The sequence below is a fragment of the Lissotriton vulgaris genome, chromosome 5 (genome assembly GCF_964263255.1).
Source record: "Lissotriton vulgaris chromosome 5, aLisVul1.2, whole genome shotgun sequence".
NCBI lineage: Eukaryota > Metazoa > Chordata > Amphibia > Caudata > Salamandridae > Lissotriton > Lissotriton vulgaris.
In genome coordinates this window covers 147,500,545-147,525,380 of record NC_141693.1, presented here as the reverse complement: position 1 = coordinate 147,525,380, position 24,836 = coordinate 147,500,545, and the positions used below count along the sequence as shown (strand labels likewise).

General features: G+C 43.6%; 1 protein-coding gene across 3 annotated transcripts in view; it reads right to left on the bottom strand.

The window, feature by feature from the left end:
• Window positions 1-24,836, bottom strand: part of MRRF (mitochondrial ribosome recycling factor) — a 150,935-nt gene that overhangs the window by 55,641 nt on the left and 70,458 nt on the right. For 2 of the 3 annotated variants that reach the window (XM_086921088.1, XM_086921090.1), the window contains 4 exons: window positions 20,575-20,643; window positions 9,174-9,374; window positions 3,918-4,073; window positions 796-914 (listed from right to left, as the gene is read on the bottom strand). In XM_086921088.1, the coding sequence (XP_086777214.1) occupies window positions 796-914; window positions 3,918-4,073; window positions 9,174-9,351 (453 nt within the window). In that variant the 5' untranslated portion in view covers window positions 9,352-9,374; window positions 20,575-20,643. The remainder of the gene's footprint in view (window positions 1-795; window positions 915-3,917; window positions 4,074-9,173; window positions 9,375-20,574; window positions 20,644-24,836) is intronic. The other variant, XM_086921089.1, reaches the window with a different exon arrangement.

Sequence of the window (24,836 nt, the reverse complement as noted above, 5' to 3'; positions counted from 1 at the left end):
CTGTCCCTGCTCTTCAGCTGATTTGAAGCATATGTTGTTTGATTGTCCTCCCATTTTTCGTTTTTGGCAACAAGTGTGGTCTCAGTTTCAAAAGATTTTCAATTTTTCTTTTTCTTTTTCCATAGCTAACATTTTTCTAGGTTCTCTTTTCTCCTATTTTTACCACTTCGTCCCATAAACATAAATTACCCGACCTTCTAATTGCCGTTGCTTTACACCATATTACGTCTCATTGGAAACAGGCTAATGAGGTCTCCTTCACTGCCTGGTGGAACGCAGTTTGTTTTAATCACCGTCTAGATACTAATTTTGTTTCCCCCATTTCCCTTGCAATCAAACGTGATCTCTTATGGATTCCCCTCACTGAATATTTATCCAGAGTTGCCCTGATCCCACCTACCGCTCAAGTTCGTACTGTTGAAGTCCAAAAACCACCGTAATTGCATTTCTACCTTGTATTTAACTTTTTTATCTCACGTATGTGTTTTCTTCTACAGGATATACCTCAATTACCATATGTTCATGAATAGTATCGTATGCCATATTTTGTCTAGATTTATTTATCATTTCTACCTTTTTGTAAGAGAGATTTCTTGTTTTTATAACTTTTGATTGTTTCTTCATTTTCTGTCTTTGCTTCCTTATACTTCAATAAACTTCAAACTTAGAAAAAAAAAAAGAGTGTACGCAAGCTTTGGCACTGATGAGACAATACTTTCCAAGTGATTGGAATGTTTTCCCAACATACTGTATTCCTCAAATAATTAATAATTTATAGTAATAATGTCCACTCACCTCGGGAAAATTCGTCATATTTACAATGATTAGCTGAGGCGATTTTAAAGAGATTTGCCCAATGTGATTTAATGGAAACTTCCCATCTTTCGTTACAACAGTGATGTGATCAAGAGCACCTGCAAAGAAGAGAGAAATATGTTTATTTATTTATTTATTTATTTCTGGTATTTATAGAGCGCGACACTCATCCCAAGGGATATCACGGCGCTGAAAAGGAAAAGGGGACTGCTGAGATTATGCGGGGGGAGTTAGTTTTTAGGGAAAAGGTGGGTTTTGAGTTTTTGCCGGAATTGAAGGAGGTTTGTAGTGTGTCTAAGATCCATAGGTAATTCATTCCATCGTTTGGCCGCCAGGTGTGAAAAGGCTCGTCCACCTGTCCTCGTTTTGTAGATGCGCTTGGGTTTTGCTAGGGCTGAGTTATTGGATCTTAGGTTCCTGTTTGGAATATAAAACTCGATTTTCCCTTGCAGGATTGTAGGGCCTGTTTTGTGGAGGGCTTTGCGCGCGTGACAAAGTAGTTTGAAGGTGGCTCGCTGACGCATTGGCACCCAGTGGAGTTTTTTCAGGCATGCTGATGCCGAATCTCGTTTGCCTTTGTTGCATACCAGTTTGGCTGCCTGGTTTTGAAGGACCTGTAAGCGGGAGAACAGTTGCTCGTTCATCCCTTCGAATAGGGCATTGCCATAATCCAGGCAGCTGACCAGGAGGGCATGGGTAATTGTACGCCGACAGTCCAGTGGGATCCAAGAGAAGATTTTGGCTAGGAGTTTTAAAATTGCAAATCCTTTACCCCAGAGTATGCGTACGTGGTCTTTCATGGACAGTGTGTCGTCCATCATGATGCCAAGGTTTCTGGCGTACTGTTTCGGGGTGGGGGCTGTTCCCAGTGACGGTGGCCACCACGTATCATTCCATGATAGTTTGGCTCCTCCGAACAGTAATATTTCAGATTTTCCGGCATTGAGTTTAAGGCAGTGGTTGCGCATCCAATCTGCCATTTCGGAGAGGCAGCTGTGTAGTTTTTTTTTGGTTGTTTCCGATCTTTCCGATCTTTCGTCCATGGTCACCATCAGCTGTGTATCGTTGGCATATGAACATATGCCGATACCCCACTTTCTTCCAATGTCAGCCAGAGATGAAACGTAGACATTAAAGAGAGTGGGGCTTAGAGAGGCCCCTTGTGGGACTCCACAGCCAATGGGACGGGGTTTCGAATGGAATTGGCCCATGTGCACTGCTTGGGTGCGGTTGCTCAGGAATGATTTAATCCACTTTAACGCTGTGGCTTGTACTCCTTTGCTCTGGAGGATGTTTAATAGGCATTCGTGCGACACCGTGTCGAACGCTGCCGACAGGTCTAGTAGTATCAGAGCCACAGATCCCCCTTGATCAGTGATGCATCTGACACTGTCCGACACTGCCAGCAGCGTAGCCTCGGTGCTGTTAGATCTGAAGCCGGATTGGTTGGGGTCCAGAAGCGAGTTGTCCTCCAAGTATTTGGACAGTTGTAAGTTGACCATTTTCTCCAATGCCTTGGAGAGGTAAGGGAGCTGTGAGATCGGCCTGTAGTTCTCTGGGTTAAGGATGTCGGATCCGGCTTTCTTCAGGAGGGGGGTTACAGATGCGTGTTTCCAGGAGTCTGGAAAAGACGCGGAGGCGAGGGACTGATTGAAAAGTTTGGTAATGAGGGGACAGAGTGTCGGTGCAATTTCTGAGAACACAAAGTGCGGGCAGGGGTCTGCAGGAGAGCCGGATTTAATTGCTTTAAGAACTGCTAACACCTCCTCTTCGGAGAGTGGTTGGAAGTTGGTTAGACGTGGGGAGTTGCCTACGTATAGATGGACGTTGTCTATGTCGGATGTAGGTGGATATACATCAGAGTTGTCGTAAGGGGTGGTGGGATGGGGGGGTAAAGGTAGAGTAAATTTTATTAATTTTTTCGGAAAAGAAAGTGCTAATCCGTTCGCATGCTTCTGTTGAGGGGGTGAGGGTTTGCGAAGTGCTGGATGGGTTGCTAAGCTCTTTCACGATTTTGAACAACTCTTTTGCAGAGTTGTGGTTTTCGTGAATTTGTTGCGTGAAAAATGCTTTTTTTGCCTCTCGAATGGCAAGGATGTATTGTCTCCTTTTGGTGGTATAGTTGGCTCTGGTTTCAGAGTCTTTGGTTTGTCTCCATTGGTGTTCTGTTTTTTGACATTCCCTTTTAAGGCTCTCCAAATGTCCCAAGGCAGGCAATCCGTGGCTACGTTTGGGCTAAGTGGCCATGACCATATCAGATATCCAGCCACTGTTTATCCTCTGCTTGTACGCACTTGTGTGCTCACACTAGTAAGCACCTTGATTGTCGGCCCAGTACCTGTCGATATCTTTGATCGGCGTATTGCTCCAGTCTACGTCCTTTTAGGTCCTCTGCCTCCTGCCTTTCACGCTCTATATTCTGCTGTCAGCACTTGCCTGCTGTTCTGCATCTTCTATGCACAGTGCCCTCCCCCGACATTTCAATAATCTTAAAAGACCAGCTTCGGTGGTCCCAAGTCATTTCAGGAATATAATACAAAATGAATGCAGCAAATGGTCATGAAATTATGTCCAGGGCCAGGCAGGGCTCTATCGTGCAACCATTTCTGCTGGGTTTGTGCTATATGAATAACGCACACATGCATACACACAGAAAAGTGCCAGAACATTCAAAAAATATTTGTTTTTGACATCAGCTGAAAGAAGTATCAATGAACACGTTTTTTCCTAAAAGCCTAGGCAACCAGCAACTAAACAAAGTCTTGGCATCGCGACTGGAGACTGTAAATCCATTGGGAAACATGGAATCCTGGCATTCATTCTCTCTCAACCTTTATTTAGGTAGCCCAAACATTTTTTCCCTCAGCAACCGATGAAGGGGGTACAATTATCTCAGGAAACTTTCCAAATCAGAAGTCATATTCAATTGTGAAACTGACCCGAGAATTAATTGCATTGCATAACACTCATTTACATTGGTATACCCTATCCGCTAATCTAGCCTTATGAACAAAATCCAGTCAAATTAAAAAAGTTCAAATGCTTAAAAAAAGGAAATTCACGTCGAGCCCTGCGGTTCACTGATGACGTCCACAGCTCACCTGGGGAGGTTCGAATGTTGAGGGTTTTGCTAAAATCTTCCTTAAGGGACTCCATGACCGCGTGCATTTCCTCATTCACCGCCTCAATGTTGATAATATCTTGCACCAGTGCAGCGTTCACATTTACTCGAGCCTGTGCGTGTCCTTTACTTTTTGCTGAAAATAATTTGAAGAAAAAACGTTTGCCAGCAAATAAAAAACAAAACTCAATTTTAGAAATGACGTGCACTTCAAACTGAAAAATGCATACAAATAACGCAAATACTCCCTGCATTACGATGCTGTAGGTCACGAAGCACAGATCAATCTTATATTTGAAGAGGTAAAATATTAATGAGATCTACAATTTAGCCCAAACCTGCCCCAGTGGCCTCTGGTACCCTAAAGGCAAAACTACGATTTTCATAACTGGATTGCTGCTAGGTGACTACTGCTACCGGGGATTATCCGCACTGTGGCTATTACGCAGTTCTAAGGCTTTGCTTCTAGCGAAATGGAACAAAAAATGGTTTCCCTGCACTGGAAATATGTTTCCGTGCAAAATATTCACTTGACCCTTGCCCTCGTGAATCACGTGGACTTCTCATCTCATTCAGTGGTGAAGTCGGGTTGGACAAATGCGCTTTGACTGATGACAGTGGCATAGCCCGTGTGGCATGAGGCCTAGTGCGAGAAAAGAAATAGGGCTATTGGCCTCTGATTGAACTGTGAACTAAGCAACAATGAGGGTTCAACGGGCCCCGTAGGCCTTTCGGCGCCGGTGCTGCTGCAACAGTGGAAGCTACGCCCCTGACAAAGGGTGGAAATCGGAGATAAACAGAATGGACAGCTTTCCTTACCTGTTATTTACTTCCTGGGACACAGAGAGACATTAGGAAACGCATGCACACGTTCTTACACACTGCACTACTTAAGTGTGCCTTTTGCAGATACATGTTTGGAAGCCAGGAAAGTTTGTAAACATATCAATAATTGAAAATACTCAAAATGTTAAGACTCGGTTGATGTTGAGCACTCGTTAATCAATGCCGCAAAAATTTTCTACACAGCGAGTGAGTGTGGATTTTCAACACAAGTAGTGGAAATGCAGCTGTCGTACATTGACATTCATGCACAACATTTTGCAACTCCTCGCATGGTAGTGCCTTTTGCATATGCTACCAGTTCTTCATGGACGACCCCTAAACATTTTGAGTAGTGGAACAGACTGCCAACTTCATAAAACAATGTACCAGGAGAAGGCTTGATATATACTATTTAGGTCTCGCGCTGTGACGATCCATTGTTTTTTTTTTTTAAACTTCTAAAAATTGTCTTTTAGCCCCACCAGTACTTAGCATTAGTTGGCATCTTTGTCACTCGTAAATTCCATTGTTTCTATTAGAGAATACGTGTTAGCGGGTGCTTACTTTACTTAGGATCACTTTGTCTCCATGTGTTTTTTTCTCTTCCCTGGAGCATGGACCAAGTACTCATTCATTTTCTGATAAGTGTTCTTCCACACTGCTTGCACTCGGATAGTGGTACTTTTTTTTAGTATTGCTTGTAAAACAACTTGAAACCATCTGACTGAATCTTGCGCTTCCTAGTATTTTCAAGAGCTGGATGCAAATAACTAGCAATAACTAAATTTGTGGCATGCGACCAGTTTCTGAAACATACATTTCTGCTGCCTGTTGCTTTAACTGATGATGAAGCCATTAACATACTTGCTTCGTCAAAGACCATGGCCACATAGTATGGGCCTGATTACGACTTTGGTAATGCAGCATCGGGTCGACCCTGCCTCCAAAGTGCCAAAGCTGTGGTCGGGCTGCTCGCCAGATTAGGAGTTTCCTCCTGTCTGGCGGGCGTTCCCATGACGGTGCCCTGAAAATGGGCACTGCAATGGCAAAGCTAAAAACAGTTCTTGCACAGGTGGACGGTTTAGTCCATGCTGTGCAGGAACTGGAGTGCATGCATACAGAGGGGCACATGTTGTGCCCCCTGTATGCATATCAATGCAGAGGAGGCACAGGGGGCCCTACAGGGCCCTCTTTGTTTCCTCTCCGCCAGCAGGAACCTCCATGACACTGCTGGCAGAGAGGACATGCATAATATGCTTGGAACGACCGCGCGGTCCCGCCAAAATATTGTGGCCTTCTGACCACCGCAACACCACCAGCGAACGGCGGTTCCCTGGCCGCTGTGGCAGTCCGATTGCCATAACCATAATAGGGTGGTCGGGAGACCAACACCGCCGTGCCCCCACGAGTCTGGTGGTCCGTGGACCACGAGACTCCTAATCGGGCAGATTTGTTTTGATGAATTAAAATTTGCCGCCATTATCCTCATCTCCCTTTACCTCTACCTACCCCTAAGCCCTCAAGTCACTGTCACCTACCTTTACCGCTACCCACCCCTGAACCCTAAAGTCACTTACTTCCTTTCAACTCTACCCATCCCTAAATCCTAAAATAATTTTTTAATAGCATAAAATGTATGTTATTTAAAAAAAAATACTTCTATGTTACAGTACTGCATGGTAAAAGTACAAATATATACTTGCGTGGTACTTACCTGTGTTTTAAAGACTGCGTTGTAAAGGTCCTGTGCTGTAAAGTTTGTTACCACCTCAGGCAGAACACATCCCCGCCTTTTCCTTAAACACTCTCCTACCTTCACCCCCAGCTCCCCTAAATGTTTTGGGGACCTTGTCAGTTGTTTAATGCCCTTCAGTATGTTAGGATGACACATTCGCCTCTTTGACAGTTTCCTAACACACTGTAAACTTTAGATCTCGTAGTCAGCTGCAAGACATTTTGTTTAATTAACGGGGCTTAGGGCCTACACACTGCTTACCATTGGTTAGCTTAGTCATCACTCTGAGGTCCTTGAAATTCTTTGGGCAGTGAGTACGGATTCACTTCCTCGTCATGTGATTTTCCCTACCCTGGAGCACTGCCCAAGTACTGCTTCCCTGGACCAGTTTAAGTCCACTGCTCGCTGCTTTCAGAGGTATTTTTTCCCCATTTACATGCACCCCCCTACTGAATTGTTGCTTTCTCTGACCCCCCCCCCCCCGCTCCCTACAGTCCTCCTGTGTTATTGCTTGTTCGGACCACCCACTTGCTCGGCTCCAGTCCCACCAGGAAAAAAAGCGCCCAAAAAAGTCACACCAACTGGTTTCAAGAAGCTACAAAGATGCAGTCAATGCTGAGCTCCCTTCTCTGCATGGCCCTTTTGTCGAAATCTTCTGGCCAGGCCAACATGCCGAACTTCACTTTGGACATAAGATACTTAAACATTTTTTTGTGAAGGCAGAAAATAATTCCATACTAGATCACTGCACTTCGCGGTCATTGCTGGCCACGTCGTAACGCTTTTGTTGTTCTAACTTTCAGCTATGGTACACAGCAGCCGTGTGGTTGTAAATCATGACTAAAAGAAATTGACAAAGCTAATAGCTCTCCTATAGGAGAGAAATATTGGCTTTCCTAATGCTTGTTACATATAGCAGACAACATTGGTTAGTTTTTTGCCAAACGGAACGTGTGCACACCCTCCGTTAATGTTTTGTTTTATGTGGGATTTTGCACGTCATCCTTTATTCTGAACACACCTTTGAAACTCAAGCCTTGATTTACAAAGAGTTTGCATTACTTTTCTTTTTTTTTTTCATTATATACCGAAAACAATCACAAATACTGTTGCAGGGTTAGCCACAACTGGCATAGAACGCTCGTTCAATGCTGTATATGTGGTTACCCTCTTGCTGGTAGTGAGACAGTGAAGGAGATGTAAGGAGGAAAGGACAGAAAAGTTAGAGATGTAAGAAAAGGGGGGGATAGGACAGGCATATAGAGAGGTACATTTTCTTGGCTATACATTAGCGTCAGTTATATCAACTGCATTTCATCTTACAGCAAGTCAGGGTTCTTGAGTTCCTCTGCGAGCCCACCCAGGCTCTGCTTTGAGTTGTGCCTTTGGACTGTGGGTCGGTACGATGGAGGTAAGGGCCAGTTGATTATAAGGTTCGTAAGGGTCTAGGAACGTGTCCAGAGCTTCCCACAGCCCCCTTTGTTTTTTTTGTTATTTTATTCTTTGCATCACAAACACATGCATAAAAGAAATCGCCTTACGGTATACTTTTTGTGCAGGAAGGTAACCCTTCCTGCACAAAAACTGTACAGTCAACAACAGTGCCTGTGTTGGTGCATGGTTCCACAACTTGTACCAGAGCAGGGAGAGAGTAGAACTGCCCCAAATATTTGTAGATACAGCACAGTTCTTTTCTCTCCAGTTCATGCAACGTAACACAGCACATTTACAACACTTTGTATATCTGGGCCTTAGTACAGAAAAGACATGTCTCATCCCAATTGTTAAACTTTCCTTCCAACAAAAGGCTACTCATTTCACAGTACATTGCAAGGAATGGTTGCTTACGTGTAATCCAAAGGTTCCACCAGGGATTTATTCTATCTTTCACAAACATTAGAAATATTTCTGTTTCTATGAGGGATCTCAGGACAAAATTCAAAACATAAAATTCAAATTTTTGAAAATGATCACATAAAGAACACATGTCCAAGATGTAACATTTTCAGTTTCAACATAAATGTTATTCTGACATGAAAAGTTGGATTAGAAGCCCATTTTAGCTATTCTTGGAAAAAACAAAAAACAAAACACGGGGCAAATGAGAACCACCACTTCCATAATATTTTGACACTGCTCAGTCTTGACAAATGGCTAGTGTGGTTTATCTTTCACACTCCGATACCATTAAGGAGCGTTTGAAGCATGCCTGTGGAGAATCAAACACATGCTGAGAGATTGAGTTAGGAAGAGAAGAGTGAGGGGCGGAGAGCTGCAGCAATTAGAGCTAAAGATTATAGAGATGTCAACTGTGCTGCTGGCCTAAGAGATACCCCAGTAGCTGAAACTGATTTCATTGTTGTTAACTAGGGATCCTGACCAGAAGGGCTCTCTCATAACTTGGGTATACTGCTGCCTAACTGGTATGCTTAAAGGGGATGAGAGGTTACCACTAAGGTACGCAAGGTCCAGGATTCCCACAGTTTCCAGTTACATGTGGAAGAAAGTTCAGACAACTACTGACAAAGGTACTTTTAGAATTAAGGAGAGGAGTAGACAATGTTCCTGCACACGAAGTTTCAGGTGGTCACACCGAGTGTGACACTACACTATGGAAGGGGCAAGAACAACAATGAAATATAATTGTGAAAACTTAATTTTTAAAACTTTGGTTACCTTTGCTCTTTTTGGTTGCCAGGTGCCTTGCTTGAATTGCCTGTATGCCGACACATTGCCGGCAGCTATTCAGGGAGGCGGCTGTAGTTCCTGCATGTGCTCTCAAAGCCGGTCTCCCTAGTAGGGGACCAGATTTACACAAAACTGTTTGCATCTGGCTTAGACATCTTAGTGCCATGCTTGAAGCGATATTTATTGTTCCTGTAAAAGAGATCAGTAAGTCACGATACATTTTTGGTCATGATACCTTAGACATTTTTACTTTTATGGGATTTATTTCTAACACACATAAGGACATATTTATTGTTTAGTCATAGCAAGTTACCACTTGTATTTTATAACATTTTTAGATTCATACAATTACTCTCAATCATCCCAGCAAATAGCCAGCTATCCTACAGCATGGCCTAAAATGAGCATCACCTTGCATGTAAACAAACTTTGTAATATACCGACAGCTAACATGCATTGTTGTAATTCGGTCCAAGTTCAATAGGCAGCCTCTCAGTTACAGATATAAGACAAACGGAAGTACAAGGCACAACAGAATCAGGAGAAAGTGCATGCACAAACACACCCACTCACACACACAGTTGCATATACCACAGCTGCATGTCACTAATCTCACAAAAGCATTTATGGAATGGAGGATTATTACAAGATGTTGGAACTATATATATTTAAGTATTTATTTGAGTGTTTTAGTAAACCATAATTAACTAATCAGCAGTGGCCTCAGGGCACTATGGAGGTGTGGGTAGATAAAGCTGAGTGGGATGCCGGACAGTGCTATACAAGAACCTGGTGATGGCGAACCAGTTGTCCATTCCATAGGTTTGGAAAGTGCCAAGGGCACCCGATGTGACCCAAAAAAAATGACAATGCAGTAAAAAGTCCTCAAAGCTAAGTGTAAGGAGAGCATATAAGTCTTACATGAATGTTAGACCTGGCATCTTTGGTGTGGTTTCCCCAGACTTCTTGCCTCTAGCTCCTGTATTTTTGACACTGTGCTGGATTTTGTTTTTGCTGGTTTAGATGCTTTAGGCACGTTGCCACTGCTGATCAGTGTCAACGTGCAAGTGCTCTCTAGGTAAATTATTACTGAGATTGGTTATCCATGATTGGCATATTTGTTTTACCAGGAGGTCCCTAGTAAAGTGCACTGAGTGTGCCAGGGCTGGTGATTCAAATGCTACTGGTGGGCCTGCAGCACTGATTGTGTCACCCACACGAGTAGCCTTAAAATGGTGTCTCAGGCCTGCCACCGCAGTGCCTGTGTGCAGTTGCTAACTGCCATGCTGACCTGACCAGTGTCCACACTGGCCAGGCCTCACACTTCCCTTTTTGTACACATGGGACACCCCTATAGCAGGCCCTAGGTACCACCTGGGCAGGGTGCAGTGTATGTGAAAGGTAGAGCATGTACTAGTGTGGGTGACATGCTCTGGTAGTGAATTACAGCCATTTTCGTTTTTCACTATTGAAAGTCTATTTTGCCCATAGGCTATAATGGGGAATGCTGTGTACAATGTTTACCTGCATATCTTCCCATAGGAGCAAGATAGAAAATTAAAGTTTGGAATGTTATGTTATGTTATGTTATTTATTTTTTGTATAGCGCACGGATGCCGCAGCCAAGAGGCGTCCCGGCGCTTGGAGAATTGGATAACACAACACATCAGAGAAGGCAAGAAGACAAGACTAAACTGTGGAGAAGAGGAAGGTCTTCAAAGCCTTCCTAAAAAGAAGCAAGTCAGGGAATCCCTGAACTCAGAATTTAATGACACATCTTTTAGGAAGGATGGTTTTTAAATCCTGTGTTTGAAAACAGCACTTTTAGAAAGTGGCTGTTTTCTTGTCTGACCTTTCTGTGTGCCTTGGCCTGTTTGTGAATTGACTGTCTGGTATGTGAGTGTCAGGGGCTTGGGGGGCTACCAGAGTCGTCCTAGGCTGAATAGCTCCATCTGCATCTTGAGTGGTGGGAGGGGATAGCACCTGGGCCTGAATAGGGCTGTGCCTGCCTTCCACAATGCTGGCTCCACCTCCTGCTGGGTGGCTGACAACCTTGCCCCTCTCTCTCAAAGGAAAGAAAAAGTCAAGTAAACAAAGTGCTCCAGGAATGACCAGAACTGGTTCTGACTAAGCCAAGGCCTCTCTGGCCTAAGAGAACAAAGAGAATATTGGTATTAAAAGGGCTACCCAGACTTCATAAAATTAGATCATCCTGGAATCAAGAAGGAACCTCTGCCAAGGAGAAAGCTGAAACTGAAGAAGGACTGTCCTGCTGTAAAGCTGACCTGCAGTTGCTTTGCTGCCAAGGAGAGGGGAAGGACTTTGCTGTTGTTGTGTCCCCTTGCTTGAAGAGATCTCCAAGGGCCTGAGGAGAGCTGGCCTCCTGTTAAGAAGTCCCAGGAACAAAAGGACTTCACACCCAGCTTCCCCCCTGAACTCTGCTGAGTGAGGTCTGCCCTTCCTAGATTGCTTGATCCAATTGTGGGGTCACTGAAAGTTGTTGCCTGCTGAGGAGGCAAGATGGCCGCGGGTGGGTTGTGGTGAGCAGTCGCACCAGAACCTCTCTCCTATCTGACATGCTAGCTTGAGAAAGCTGGCGCTGGAACGACAGTATTAGCCCCCTCGGATGGCTCTGATCTTTAGACTTTGTTCCTAACTCTGCACGGGACAGGAATGCAAGACTGGGTCCCATTAATCAAGGCGATGGGATGCTAGAGACGGCATGGACAGATATCAGGTACTCGGATGACCTCGGAGACCTGGTGGCAGCTGAGCTTGGGAGGCTGGCCAGGAGATTATTGTGGAGATTGAGAGTTTTCGCAGCCAGCCTGCTCAAGCGAGCAGTGAACAGTGCGGTGAATAGAGCAGCACTGAGAATTAAAGAGCGGAACGTTTGGTACACAATGCCGCCAAAACCTGTGAAGTCTGATAAGAAGAAAGCGAAAGATCCCAGCGAGGCGAGCAATCTAACTCCCGCCGCTGCAGCGACCTCTAACATGCAGAAATCACAGTTACCGGCGAAGAACCCTGGTGCCATAAGGAAGGTGATCGAGCCCGCTGTCAGAAAAAAGACGGATTTAAAAGGAGATCAGCTCGGCAGAGTGGAGAGCGCTACGGCGAGAGAGCGCACCAAAAGGAACGAAAAGCCTGGGATGACTAAAAACAAAGGGACCCCTTCCAGACAGCCCACCTTACCAGAATCTTTCACCCGCCCGGGCAATCCAGGCAACCCAGAAGGATTCGCCAGCAGAGGTCTATGCGTCTCCGGTGCCCGCGGTGTTACAGGAGCAGAGGGAGAGCCCGAGGGTGTAGGATGGCAACAGAACGTCCTCGTGGACGCAACAGCAGCGCCAGCAGCGGAGGCAGGAACAGGAGCTGAGAGCGCGAGAGACGCTGAGGCATCGGTTGCCAAGCGACCGGTTGGGCTGACTTCTCCGCTTCCCACGAGCCCCATGCAGGACGCCAGCAGAAGCAATCAGGAGGCAGCAGACGGAGCGGAGATGGGGATTAAAGGAATTGTCTCTGAGGGGTCTCCCCACAGAAAAGACTACCGCGGACAGTGAAAACGGTAAGAATGCGCAAAAAGCAAGTGGGGTGAAAGAGCAGGAAAACGCCGACATGCTACAGGCTATAATGCAGGTGGAGGCAGAACTAAGGGCTAAAACCCCTAATCCCACATGGGGGAGCTCGGTTAGCTTGGTGGCTGACAACTTAACATTTGGACACCACACGGAGAAAGAGAGGGAGGATCTATGCTTGGTGGAGGGGGAACGCTTCTTTTCAGTGGGCGAGGACTCTGACTCCACTCAGCAGGAGAGGGAGATGTCAGATTCAGAGGAGGAAGGAGAGGTGGAAGGAGAGGTGGAGAAGGAGGAGGTTGAAGAAGAGGAGGAGGATGAATCTTGGGCGGCCTCTACCTCTTCTGAGACCGACATAGACAAAGACAAAGAGTCTACATTAAAAAAGAAGCAGTCTCTGCGACGAAGGCACGAAAGAGGTGCTGAGAGGAAGCTGGACTGGGATTATTCGGCGACATCACAGACGTATCAAGAGGAGTCAGAACCAGGTCTAAATCAGGATGATGCTTTGGGGAAAGTATTTAGTATGCTGAAACAAATACAATCCGAAGCAAGATCCACAAGTCGTAAAACGAGACAAGACTTCAAGAAAATTCAAACGACGCTTAGGAAGACAAATAAACTGTATGAAGGGCTGGCTGAGAGAGTTTCTGAGGTGGAGGAGAGAACAGGCAAGATCGAGGATGACTTTCGCAGTTTTAGTGAATTCAAAATACAACAGGAAAAAAAGGCGGATGATATCCTCTGGAAGATGGAGGATTTTGAAAACCGCCAGCGGCGCAATAACGTTCGAATTTTGGGTGTGGCAGAAGGGCTGGAGGGGCAAGATCCAAGGGGTTTTGTGGTCAAGCTACTAAGGGGTGCTTTCCCGGAGTCCCAGTGGCAGTGGGAGGCAGAGGTACAGAGGGCACATAGGTTCCCCTTTGTCCAGCGAAAACCATATGGAGCTGAAGGAGGGTCCAAAGCGCCACTCCCCCGTGCAATACTAGTGAACGTTGGCAACTTTCTACTCCGAGAGGAACTTATCCAGAAAGCCAGACCAGACAGCAGAAGAACGGCGGAGGGTGTTACTTTTTTTACTAGGCCTGACTTTTGCCACGTGACAGTAGAAAGGAGGTGGAGGCTGAGGAAAATGATTTCAGAGTTTCAGGCTTTAGGATCTGAGGCGTATTTGCTATTCCCAGCCAGGCTGAAGGTTGTTACAAAGGGCAGGGTCAGGATGTTTATGTCAGAAGTGAAAGCACAGGAGTTTATTCAGGAATTAAGAAGGGCGAAGAAAGAGGGGCACTGAGGGGAAAGGCATTGCTATGGGACCTTGGGACTTGAAAGTTATTAGGCTGTAGAGAGGGGGGGGCACACTGGAGATGATGGGAGAGGGGTGCGGCTAACACAACCAGGAAGCGTCCACACATAGGTCATTGCTGACCTATTTGCCTGCAGGGGGAAGGAAGGGGAGGGAAGACAGGGGAGGGGGGAGAGGGGGAAGGGGGGAAGGGGGAAGGGGGGAACCAAAAAGCAGCTGAAATGTATGGTTTGGATATGGCAGTTAGCACACATTGATTATCTATTTTTTTCACTGACTACATTTTTGAGTAAAGGAAGAGGGAGAAAGTTCGGAGGGGGGGAGAGAAGGAGCGAAGGAACAGCTGGGTTAGGAAGGAATGGTTTTGTTTTCTTTAATACACAATGTCATGTAGGTTAGTCTCTATAAATGTATGTGGGCTGAATGATTTAAGGAAAAGGGCGAATGTAGCAGCTTATATAAAAACCCTACAAGTGGACCTAGTATGCCTACAAGAAACCCATATAGAGGAAAAGCAGATTTACCTGATGAATCAATTAGGGTTTGATGTACTTGCTGCCAGCAGGCAAGGATCTAGGACAAGAGGTGTTGCGATACTGGGGAGGAGAAGGGATGTGAGGGTTAGAAGAAAGAAAGAAGACCGGTGGGGGAGGTGGGCTATTGTGGAGTTAAGCATTAAAGGCCTTAATGTAACATTAGTAAATGTATATGGTTCCACCGAGGATGATCCAGAGATATGGCAGTTTTTAGATACTGAACTACCACAATGGCCCGAATCAGTAATATGTTGTGGTGATTTTAACATGCATGACCCTACAAGCTCATTTACGGGTACAGGAGTGGCATATAATGGTAGAAAAAGAAAAGTAAATAGGGCTATTGCAAACATGGTTAAAAACAATCTCCTGGAAGACCCCTGGATAATGCAGCACCCACTGTTAGATGGAAGCACTTTCTTTTCGGCACCTCATCAGGTGTTGGTGAGATTAGATTATTTTTTAGTTTCAAGGTCTTTGATTCTGGGGACACAGATTGAAAAACAGCCAAGGATTATCTCTGACCACAGCCCACTAATTCTGACAGTTAAGGTCCCACAAGTACAGAGTAAGAGGCCCACTTGGACATTTGAGAGGAGTCTTCTTCAAGACCTCGAGTATAGGAAATACATGGAAGGGTGGATCAGGTCCTTTTGGGAGATCAATCACGGAACTGCCTCTCTAGGGCAAACCTGGGATTGCTTTAAAGCAGGTGTCAGAGGGGAGACATTGAGTTATGTGTTGACCAGACACAAGAAAGAGAGGGTAAAGAATGAAGCTATCCGACAAAGGATAATCACTGAGGAAGCAAAACTAGTTACTGCAGTACAATCCAAATCTAGCTTGGAAAACATACTATTAGCACTAGTAGCATTGAGGGCAGACGCAGTAGAAAGTTTCTCGAAAAAACTTGCAGAAAAATACCTGGCTAAGAAGGAAGAGGCCTTTGAGTGTAGTGAGAAAGTGGGCCACATACTTGCGGTTAAAGTTAGACAACAGAGGGCAGCCGCGGAGATAAAGGAGATAATGGATCCAATGGGTGGCATTGTCACAGACTCAGATAAGATCAGAGATGTCTTTAGAAGTTTTTACGAGAAATTGTATACACAGGAAGATACAGAGGGAATAGTTGAAATAAGGAATTACCTTAGAGGTATGTGCTCACCCTCTGTCACAAGAGAAGAAGGAGAAATGTTAGAATCTACCTTAAGGCTGGAGGAATGTATCGATGCACTAAATAGTCTACCATCAGGGAAGGCGACCGGACCTGATCAAATTCCGGTTGAATTTTATAAAGTGTTTCGTGATTATCTGTTAATTTATATGTTTGAGGTTATGTTATTTGTACAACAAGGGGGGCAGCCACCAGATTCATGGCGCGGGGCTGATATAATTGTTATAGCTAAAAAAGGGAAGCCCGCAACCCTACCTGGTTCCTACAGACCCATTACGCTAATGAATTCAGACAGTAAGGTTTATTCTAAGATGCTGGCAAAGAGATTAACAGGTTGTATAGAACATTTGGTGAGTCCATCTCAGCATGGTTTCATACCTGGGAAGGGCACGGCACAGCACGTCAGAACCCTGATCACCATGATTGATGCGGCAGAAGTCACAGGCGACCCTATTTCAGCACTGTTTCTAGACGCTGAGAAAGCTTTTGATAGGGTCGCCTGGGAATATCTATGGGAAGTTATGAAGTGGTGTGGTATTGGTCCAGGGTATATAGGAGCAATACAAGCCCTGTATAGAGACCCGGTTGTTAAAATTAGAGTAAACGGAGGGCATACGGAATTAATACATATACAAAGGGGGACTCGCCAGGGCTGCCCGTCTTCCCCACTGCTATTTGCCCTGTATATAGAGCCACTATTACGCAAGTTAGAGGGAAACCGGGATATCCAACCTATGGTACTAAACAACTGTATTGTGAAAACTCTCGCCTATGCGGACGATGTCGCTATATTGACCCCAAATCCGGATATAGCCATGGTGGGAGTAGAAGCAGAAGCACATGCATTTGGGCTGATTTCAGGATATTGTTTGAATAGAACTAAAACCCAGATTATCATTAACAGGTTTGCTACAAGCTCAGATAGTAGGGTGGTTAACAATGCAACATACCTAGGGATTGATATATCTGTAAAACTGGAGGAGTTAGTCGAGCGCAATATGGAACCACTGGTAGCAAAGGTTAATAGCGACCTGGAAAGGATAAACAATCTACATCTGTCTTTGGTCGGTTGCACAAATGTGTTGAAGATGATGGTTTTGCCTAAATTTTTGTACCTATTCAGATCAATACCTTTAAGTTTTGAGAACAAATGGTTCAATAGGCTGGAGAGCGTAGCTAATAGATTTATCTGGGCACGAGGAAAAACCCGTAGGGCTTACAAATTTATCACTCTGCCAAGGGATAGAGGGGGCTGGGGTGCTCCAGATTTTAGATTATATTATTTGGCTGCCGCTCTCCAGTATATGCAGGGAATAATAGGAGGAGGCGTGGGGTCATCAAAGGCCGTCACTATGTCAATCGAAGCCTACTCAGTGGTACTAGGACCAAATTCCGCAAACTGTTTTCTGTACTTTACGGATTTGGGCTACCTTAGAAGGCAGGCATATAAGACTCTTAGGGCCGCACTTAAAATCTGGAGTACTTTTCAGAAAAAGATAGGTATGGGTAGATTCAACAGGTACACGAAAGTTTATAAAAATAAATCCTTCCCGGAAGAGATCTTTGCAGATTCAGTGATGGCGAACTGGGAAAATAAAGGGATACATCAAATTGGGGATTTATTAAACTCAGAGGGGATTGTACAATTTGAGGAACTGGTTAGAAAATATAAAATAAATAGAAGGGACTTCTTCAAATACCTTCAGATTAGGAGTTTTCTTAGGAATAAACAAGGGGGGCCGTTGGGCTTTCACACAAATGACTTGATGGAAGGGCCAAGTACGGGGGAGGAATACTCCATTAGGCTAATATATGCTGCACTGACAAAAAATAGAGCAGATGATTTGGATAAGCATAGGGCCAAATGGGAGGATAGGATAGAGGCTGCTCCTGAATCATTCAACGAATCAATGGAATTAGGGAGGTCCATGCTATGTTCTGCCCCCTTGCAATCCCAGCACTACAAAACATTATTCTCGCTGTACCATACTCCAGCCAGGATTGCGAAATGGGGGGGTACAGAGGGTATTATATGTCCCAGATGCAACTCTACAGAGGCAGATATCGTTCACATGTTTGCTACATGTCCTCAACTTTATACGTTAATTAAGGACATCGAACAATTTTTAGTCAACTCATTAAAGATAAGGACAACCTTTACAGTAAGCTTAATTATGTTGGGAGTAGACGCAGGAAATGTCCAAATGGATTCAGGTGATGTAATGTTTATGTTTATGGCAGCAGCTGTCTTCAGATTAATGTTAGCAAGGGTATGGTTAGATAAGAATCCCCCAACTATGCAAGTGCGGTTATCAAATCTTACTGCTATACATAATTTAGAGAAATATATATATGCAAGGAAGGGTAGGGTAGGGTAGGGAGAGCTCGAGGTATTAAGATATGGGGACCTTTGGAGAAGTGGAGAACAGGAATAGGATGATCCATTTTGCCAATTTGCTAATTTGTCTTTTCTTTTTAGCTGGGGTTTTTCTTTATTTTTCATGATTGTGTTTCTTAGAAATGTTATAATATGATGCTAAAGTGTAGTTGATTTAAAGCTCCCGGCAATATTTGGGCGAACATATGTAGGAGGCAATATTTGGTATTTGCATTGTTCTGTAATGTGTGCTTTCTTTTGAAATCTAAAATAAAATATAATTAAAACAAAAAAAAGAAAGTTGTTGCCTGCTGTTTGGGGAGCTGGACAAGAAGAAAAGAAGAGACCTACAATTTTCACGCATCGCTCGCTTGCTGAGCGCATCGTCGACAGTGCAAGACAATTCCCGTCGCCGTGAAGATTCTCGCATGGCTGTTGCTGCTGCAAGAACCGACACATCGCTCGCTTGCGGAGCGCATCGCACCGGTGCGGGAAGATTCTGGTCGCTGCGAGTATCGTCGCAGAGCCTGTCGTCGCTGAGTGAGATCGTTGCACCGCTTTCTTGTGGACCACATCACGTCGCTGCGAACATCGTTGCAGAGCCAACGCATCCAGGGGCCGCGAGAGGAGAAGAGCAACGTTGCTCCGAGCATAGTCGACCCACCGGAGATCGTCGCGGTCCCAAAGATCGTCGCATTGTGCCTGTGCGAGACGCTTCCTACCGAACCTCCGCACCAGAATCCATAAAAGGTATCGCATCCCTCCCCATACCGACCGGATTTGTCGCAACACGTCCGCTGATAGCAGCGGGACTGTCGCCTCGCCTCCCCTGGGTCTCAGTAGTGGCGCACTGCTTATTTTTCAACGCTGCAGCTTCCACTTGGAACTTTTGTCGCATCTACAGGTACTTTTGGCCAAACGTGACGCAACTGTGAATTATTTTGATGCAAACCCTAGAACTCTTAAAATCATATTCTTGTACTGTGTATGCTGGATTTTTGTCGTTTTGGTCTTGTCTAGTTTAGATTAAAGAACTTTATTTTTCTGAACTGATGTGGAGTCCATTTGTGGTGTTTTCACTGTGTTACTGTGAGTGTTGGTACAGATATTTTACCCATTGCCTTTGATAAGCCTGTCTACTCGTGCCAAGCTACCAAGGGGGTGAGCAGGGTTTATCTAATGAGTGTATCCCCCTTACCCTGACTAGAAGCAAGGGTCCCTATTTGGACATTGGTACCTACCTCTGCCAACTAAAGACCCCCAGATCTAACAATGAACAACAAGCCAGGAATTCAAGGAATAACTAAGAAGGAATTACAAGAAGAAGGTAGCGCTATCTAAATGCTAGGGCGAATAGATGAGGTAGAACGATTTACAGAATTCAACGAAGTCATTCTCCTGCGTCAAATGTAGTGGGAGGGAGTTCCACAAGGAGGCGTGCACATGAGTTTTCAAACGTAAATCTACCAAGTGTTTTTGTTGTCAAAAATATTTTAGCATAATATCTTTGGTGGGAGAAGTAAGCCTTTCTTCAAGGGTGACATTTCTACCAATGCAAGGATATCAGGAAGGCTTCATGAATAAAGGTCACACCTATTTGTGGTCTAAGCTTTGCCTACTTCATTTGTGTTTCTCAGAGTCTAAATTGGGCGAAGGCATTGCACAAGGTCAACTTTATCATTGTGAATCAGCAGCTGTACACTAACAAATGCAGCATTTTGATTGTCTTGTCTACTTGTCAGACAATATCTTTCTAGGGCATTTATAGCTAGCACATGCAGCAAGCATCTTAACAGTAACAACCAATATATCATTATGCCTTCTTTCCCCAATACCTTCCTGTGAATATCACAATTAGTGTTCACCTATCTTAGAGAATACGCGTAGTAGTTTCAGCCTGGCTGTGCTCTCCCAGCCAAGTGCAAAACTGCTTACAGGTATTGCCTAATATTACAATATAAATGCTTCTCAGGAAAATAAGCATCAACACTCTAAAGGTAATGTCATGTGAAAATGTTTACTATAGACAACAAAGTAATAGAGACTGATAAAGTATTTCGGAAAAAGTGTCCCTTGCACTGAAGTGAAAACAGTGTAATTTCTTTCTGTTTAGAAATCTTACATCAAAATAGTTACAGGACACAATATGAGAAATCATAAAAATTAAATGCAAACATTTTGTTCAGTAGAGATCGAAACCTGAGGCGAACACATGTAATAGTTCAGGGTTTGCAATGTACTAATAGATTTGTACCAATGTCAAGCTGAAAATAACTTCCATACAAATGTTAAATGGTGACAACCAGTTAAACCCTAGTGGGAAATGTTCTAATAAAGATGGAAATCTCCAACAAACATATTTATTTTGGTCCAAAAATCATATATAAATCCATAAGAGTAAACCAATAATCTGTGGTATACCTATATCGCCGTACTCTTAAATTATTCTGTTGTGCCACTCCTAAATTGTATTAAATACCCATGTAATCCCTACAAGAAAAAGAGAAAGAAAATAATAGTCATTACACAATGAGTATTAAATTCCATTATAAAAACATTATAAAGAGGAAAGCTACAAAAGATTCCGACTCTACAGTTGACTTTTCATTCACAAATAGGTGTACCACCAACTACTAAACGTAACTGAGACCACCCCTGCTGCAAGTGCCTTAATCAATAATGTATCAAGACATCAATTTTCTGAGGGTCAATTCCTTGTTGCCCCTTGGGGATTGTGACTAGACCATAAAGGTATTTCTTTACTCCAATCTGAATAATGTTCATGATGAAAATGTCTAGATACAGGATAAGATGACACAAAATCCTACCGAGCTGGCTCAACTGTCAGTGGTGGAGAGGATTTTAAATGAGAGTATAGGATACAGCCTCCCTAGTTCAATACTACTCAAATAGGTATCATATAGTCCTACTTATCTGCACACGGACCAAGAATAGAGAAAACTTCATCCGGAATCCTTGTTTTTTTTTTTAAAATACCCTCACCTACACTATTAGTGGCATGCTTCATCATCGGGTCTCATCTTGGTCCCTAGAAACCAGGATTGGCTCGATCATATTACAGGGAGCACTGCGGGGTATTACCTGGTGGGGACTGCTTGTATAAAGATACCTTAGGAACATCCAGTTTCCCTTTATCCTTTGAAGTCCCACGTATGGTTACAAAAGTGTTGGTTTCTTTAGTGTACCCTTATCTTCCATACACCCTACTCAATTTGTTTGACATGTTTTAACCCTAGTATGAACAGTTCTAAAGGATCTTGGACTTTTGTCAGGAAAGGTCTTACTTACCCCGTATGGGGTTTGTTAAGAACCACTCAATGTCCTCCTAATGTCAGTCAGATTCACTATAAATATATATTACAAAAACAAGAAGACATGCGGACCGCCTTGCTGCAATGCAGGAAACATGTGACTGCCTATTAACCAAGAAAGAATAAGAATAGATTATCATGATTTTCATCATACTCTTATTCCATCCTTTGATATGCACATGTGGAAAGCATTATTTATATTCACACAGCACTCTAGCATGCACAAGGAATGCCCAGATACTGGGTAGTGACATGCATTCATTTGACAAGCAACATATAGAAAAACGTGGCACATTGCACAGCAAACCAGGTGAAGCAAGGTGTTAACGTTTGTTCTCATGTGAAGATTTTGGTTGGCAAATCAATTATGAAAATTAGTAATATAAGTGATGTATATGGTCGCAAGAGATGAAATACTGAAGATGCACTTAGAACAACTAAATTATGATTAGAAGTGTGATTAATAATCTAGCATAGTGTAATATCCTGGTTATTATGTTTTACATGCTTTCCACTCCTCCATCTGTAGAACACTCTAGAGTTGATGTCACTTAGAATGTTGATAACTTCTGTACTACTATGCTGTAACCAACCTGAATAAATCCTCTTGAAATACTACTACCAGCGTGGACTTGGTTACTACACATAGTCATGCCACATTTTGGTACAAGACTCCATTTTATTAGAATGGATAACGTTTTTGGTGTTCTGCTCAACTTGCTCTTGTTTGTTCCCCCGCCTATTCAGAGACTCGCTGATGGAAATTCCGATGTGGACCTGTGGTTAGAACATATGAGTTTTTGTTTGAGAAAAGTTTAATTATCTATTGTACATCTCCAGAGTGCAGTTGCTGAGGGGGTAAACGGAAGATTTGTTTTTACCTTAAGAAATGGGTTAGTGCTAAGAGTTTTAAGCATTACATAGTCGATTTTGAAATTGCCAGTGCGATCTAACCATGATCAAGCCATGCTGAATCCTCAGTTTTGCTAATTCTTTGTGTATAAAATGTGTATCAAACTTCCTAGTTTTGAAGGTTTGGGGGTGACTTCTCATTTTTCCTCACAAGACTGTCCATTTTACTTGAGACTTTCTTCTTCTCCCACAGAATTTTGTCAGTAATCTTTGCAAGTCTGACACTAGAATATAGAGATTTAACAGCTTAAACAAGGATTTTTACTCTGTTTCATGATCTTGTATTTTGTATCGGAGCCTTCATGACAATCGAGTCATTTTTCTGGATCGCTTCTATTAAGAATTCAGTAATAAATCTTTTAAACTTATTTTTGAACTGGAACTCAGTTATTGGGTGGCCCCAGTTTCTATCTGATTTTACTATAAAGGTAGGTTTAATGTTGGGGGGGGGGGGGGGGGGTAGTGTTTTTCGCTGCTAGATCAATCAGAACGCTGGAGCCTGGTTGCCAAAGCTAGCAATTGGGGTGCGTAAATTATTGGGTTTCGGCTCTTGCAAATCCATTCCTGGTTTGGGAAATAGCACGAAGTGGGTCACCCTGAAATCGCTAAGGGGTAACTAATATATCAATACTTATAGTAACAATACTAATTGCCATTTCTGTTTCCTTTAAAAAGTACAGTGATGGTCTGGTGAAGGTCCTGAGTCAATATCCAGTGCCTGCCCTTAACCAATATCTCCAATATCTCTCCCTCCCCCGCCTTTTCATGGGAGGATCGCAGCTCTGTGTTCCTAAAAAATATTTTTATCATACTGCAGCCCAGTTATAACAAATGGGCAAGCGGGATTCTCAGCGAGCACCATTCTGGCAACCTCACTTCTTCCTCGCATCCCAACACAAAACCAAGATAAGCTGCCAGAAGGATTCATGTCACCAATGACTTGTAACCCTGGTTTAGATTTTTCGCTAGTAGAAATTTGCATTCTAGAATTTGTAGTTTTGTTTATTTTATGTTACAGCTATGAGTAAATAAGGGAGGCTCATGGCTCCTTCTATCCACATCACCCTCGTTGATCCCACAGCGCTTGTCATCCACCCCATACCACAGCTTTGCACCTCCTGCCACAGTTCACATGTTTTTATAGTGCACTTAGACCACTCCCCGAGCCGCCCTCTCCCCCTCCATGCGGTGATGTACCAGCTTCCTCGAATACGAGAATGCTCAGCAGCTCCACCAGCACTCCTGACCGGTTTTTATCTGTTTTGCAATCTAGGCCTCCAAGTATCCACAATGGTGAAGTTGCAGCGTGCTACAAAACATCAAAAATCTATTAAGAAAAATCTGCAAAGGAGCATGCATATCGCTAGAAGGCAACTAGTAAACAATGTCCAGGTTTGGGTCAATGATATTCAGGAGGTAGAAACCTCACCTCCTGAATAAAGAAACTAAATACATCTTAAATGAATGGCAATCCTCACGCTTTATAGGTACACATATACATGATCTGCTGCAGAAATGGAGACGTCTTCAGAAATTGACACGAAGATCCTAAACACATCGGGAGAACATGTCAATGCTAACTTAAAAACATTTTAAAAAAATGGATTTTCAAAATGTTATTTTCATAGGCTGTTACAGAGCAACACGGCTGTCTTTCCCTTAAACGTTAAAAACATACCGAGCACAATCCTGAACCCGATTTTTGATACAACGAACATGCTGGCAAGAGCGGTCACCACAGCATTATTGTTTTGTGTGTCAGAAGGTTCCTCCTGCCATGATACCATAAACACAATGAAAACGCAACCTAATCAGAAGGAAAGCAAACGAGAAGCATGTGTTTCCCTTCCAAGTTGTATATTCCTTAGTGCCAAAGCAGTGGATTTAGCATGTTGGTGCTTTGCGTTCACAAATGCAGAGAAAATACAGTTTGGGAAAGGCCGGTTTTTTCGGGACGAAAAAGAGACCATTGTTCACCTACAGTCATCGTTCTGAAACTGGGGTTGAATCTGCACTCTTTCTCAATCCCTTAAAAAAACTTAATTAAAATAAACAGGAATGCTATGCCTGTTAATGCCTAAGGATTAAAGTGGCGTTCAAAGTCTGCATGGAGAGTTTCAATAGTAAAGATACTCAAATCAGATAATCCATTGAGAAATAACTGAAAAACAGGAATTTAAAACATTAATGTTGCGCCTTGACAGGCAGGCCTAAACCAAAAAAGGTGCACAAAACGAGATGCAGAATTTAAATTAAACGCCATGGGTGTGATTCATAAAGCCGGGCTTGACAAAAAACATAAAATCACTGTCCTACTACCACATGGATACTGTAGTATTAAGGACATCAGGCGGGTTCAGCTCCAAGGTTTATTGGTAAATTCCAGCATATATATCTCTAGGCAAGCACTGCATACAACTGCTATTCCCTCAGCCCAAA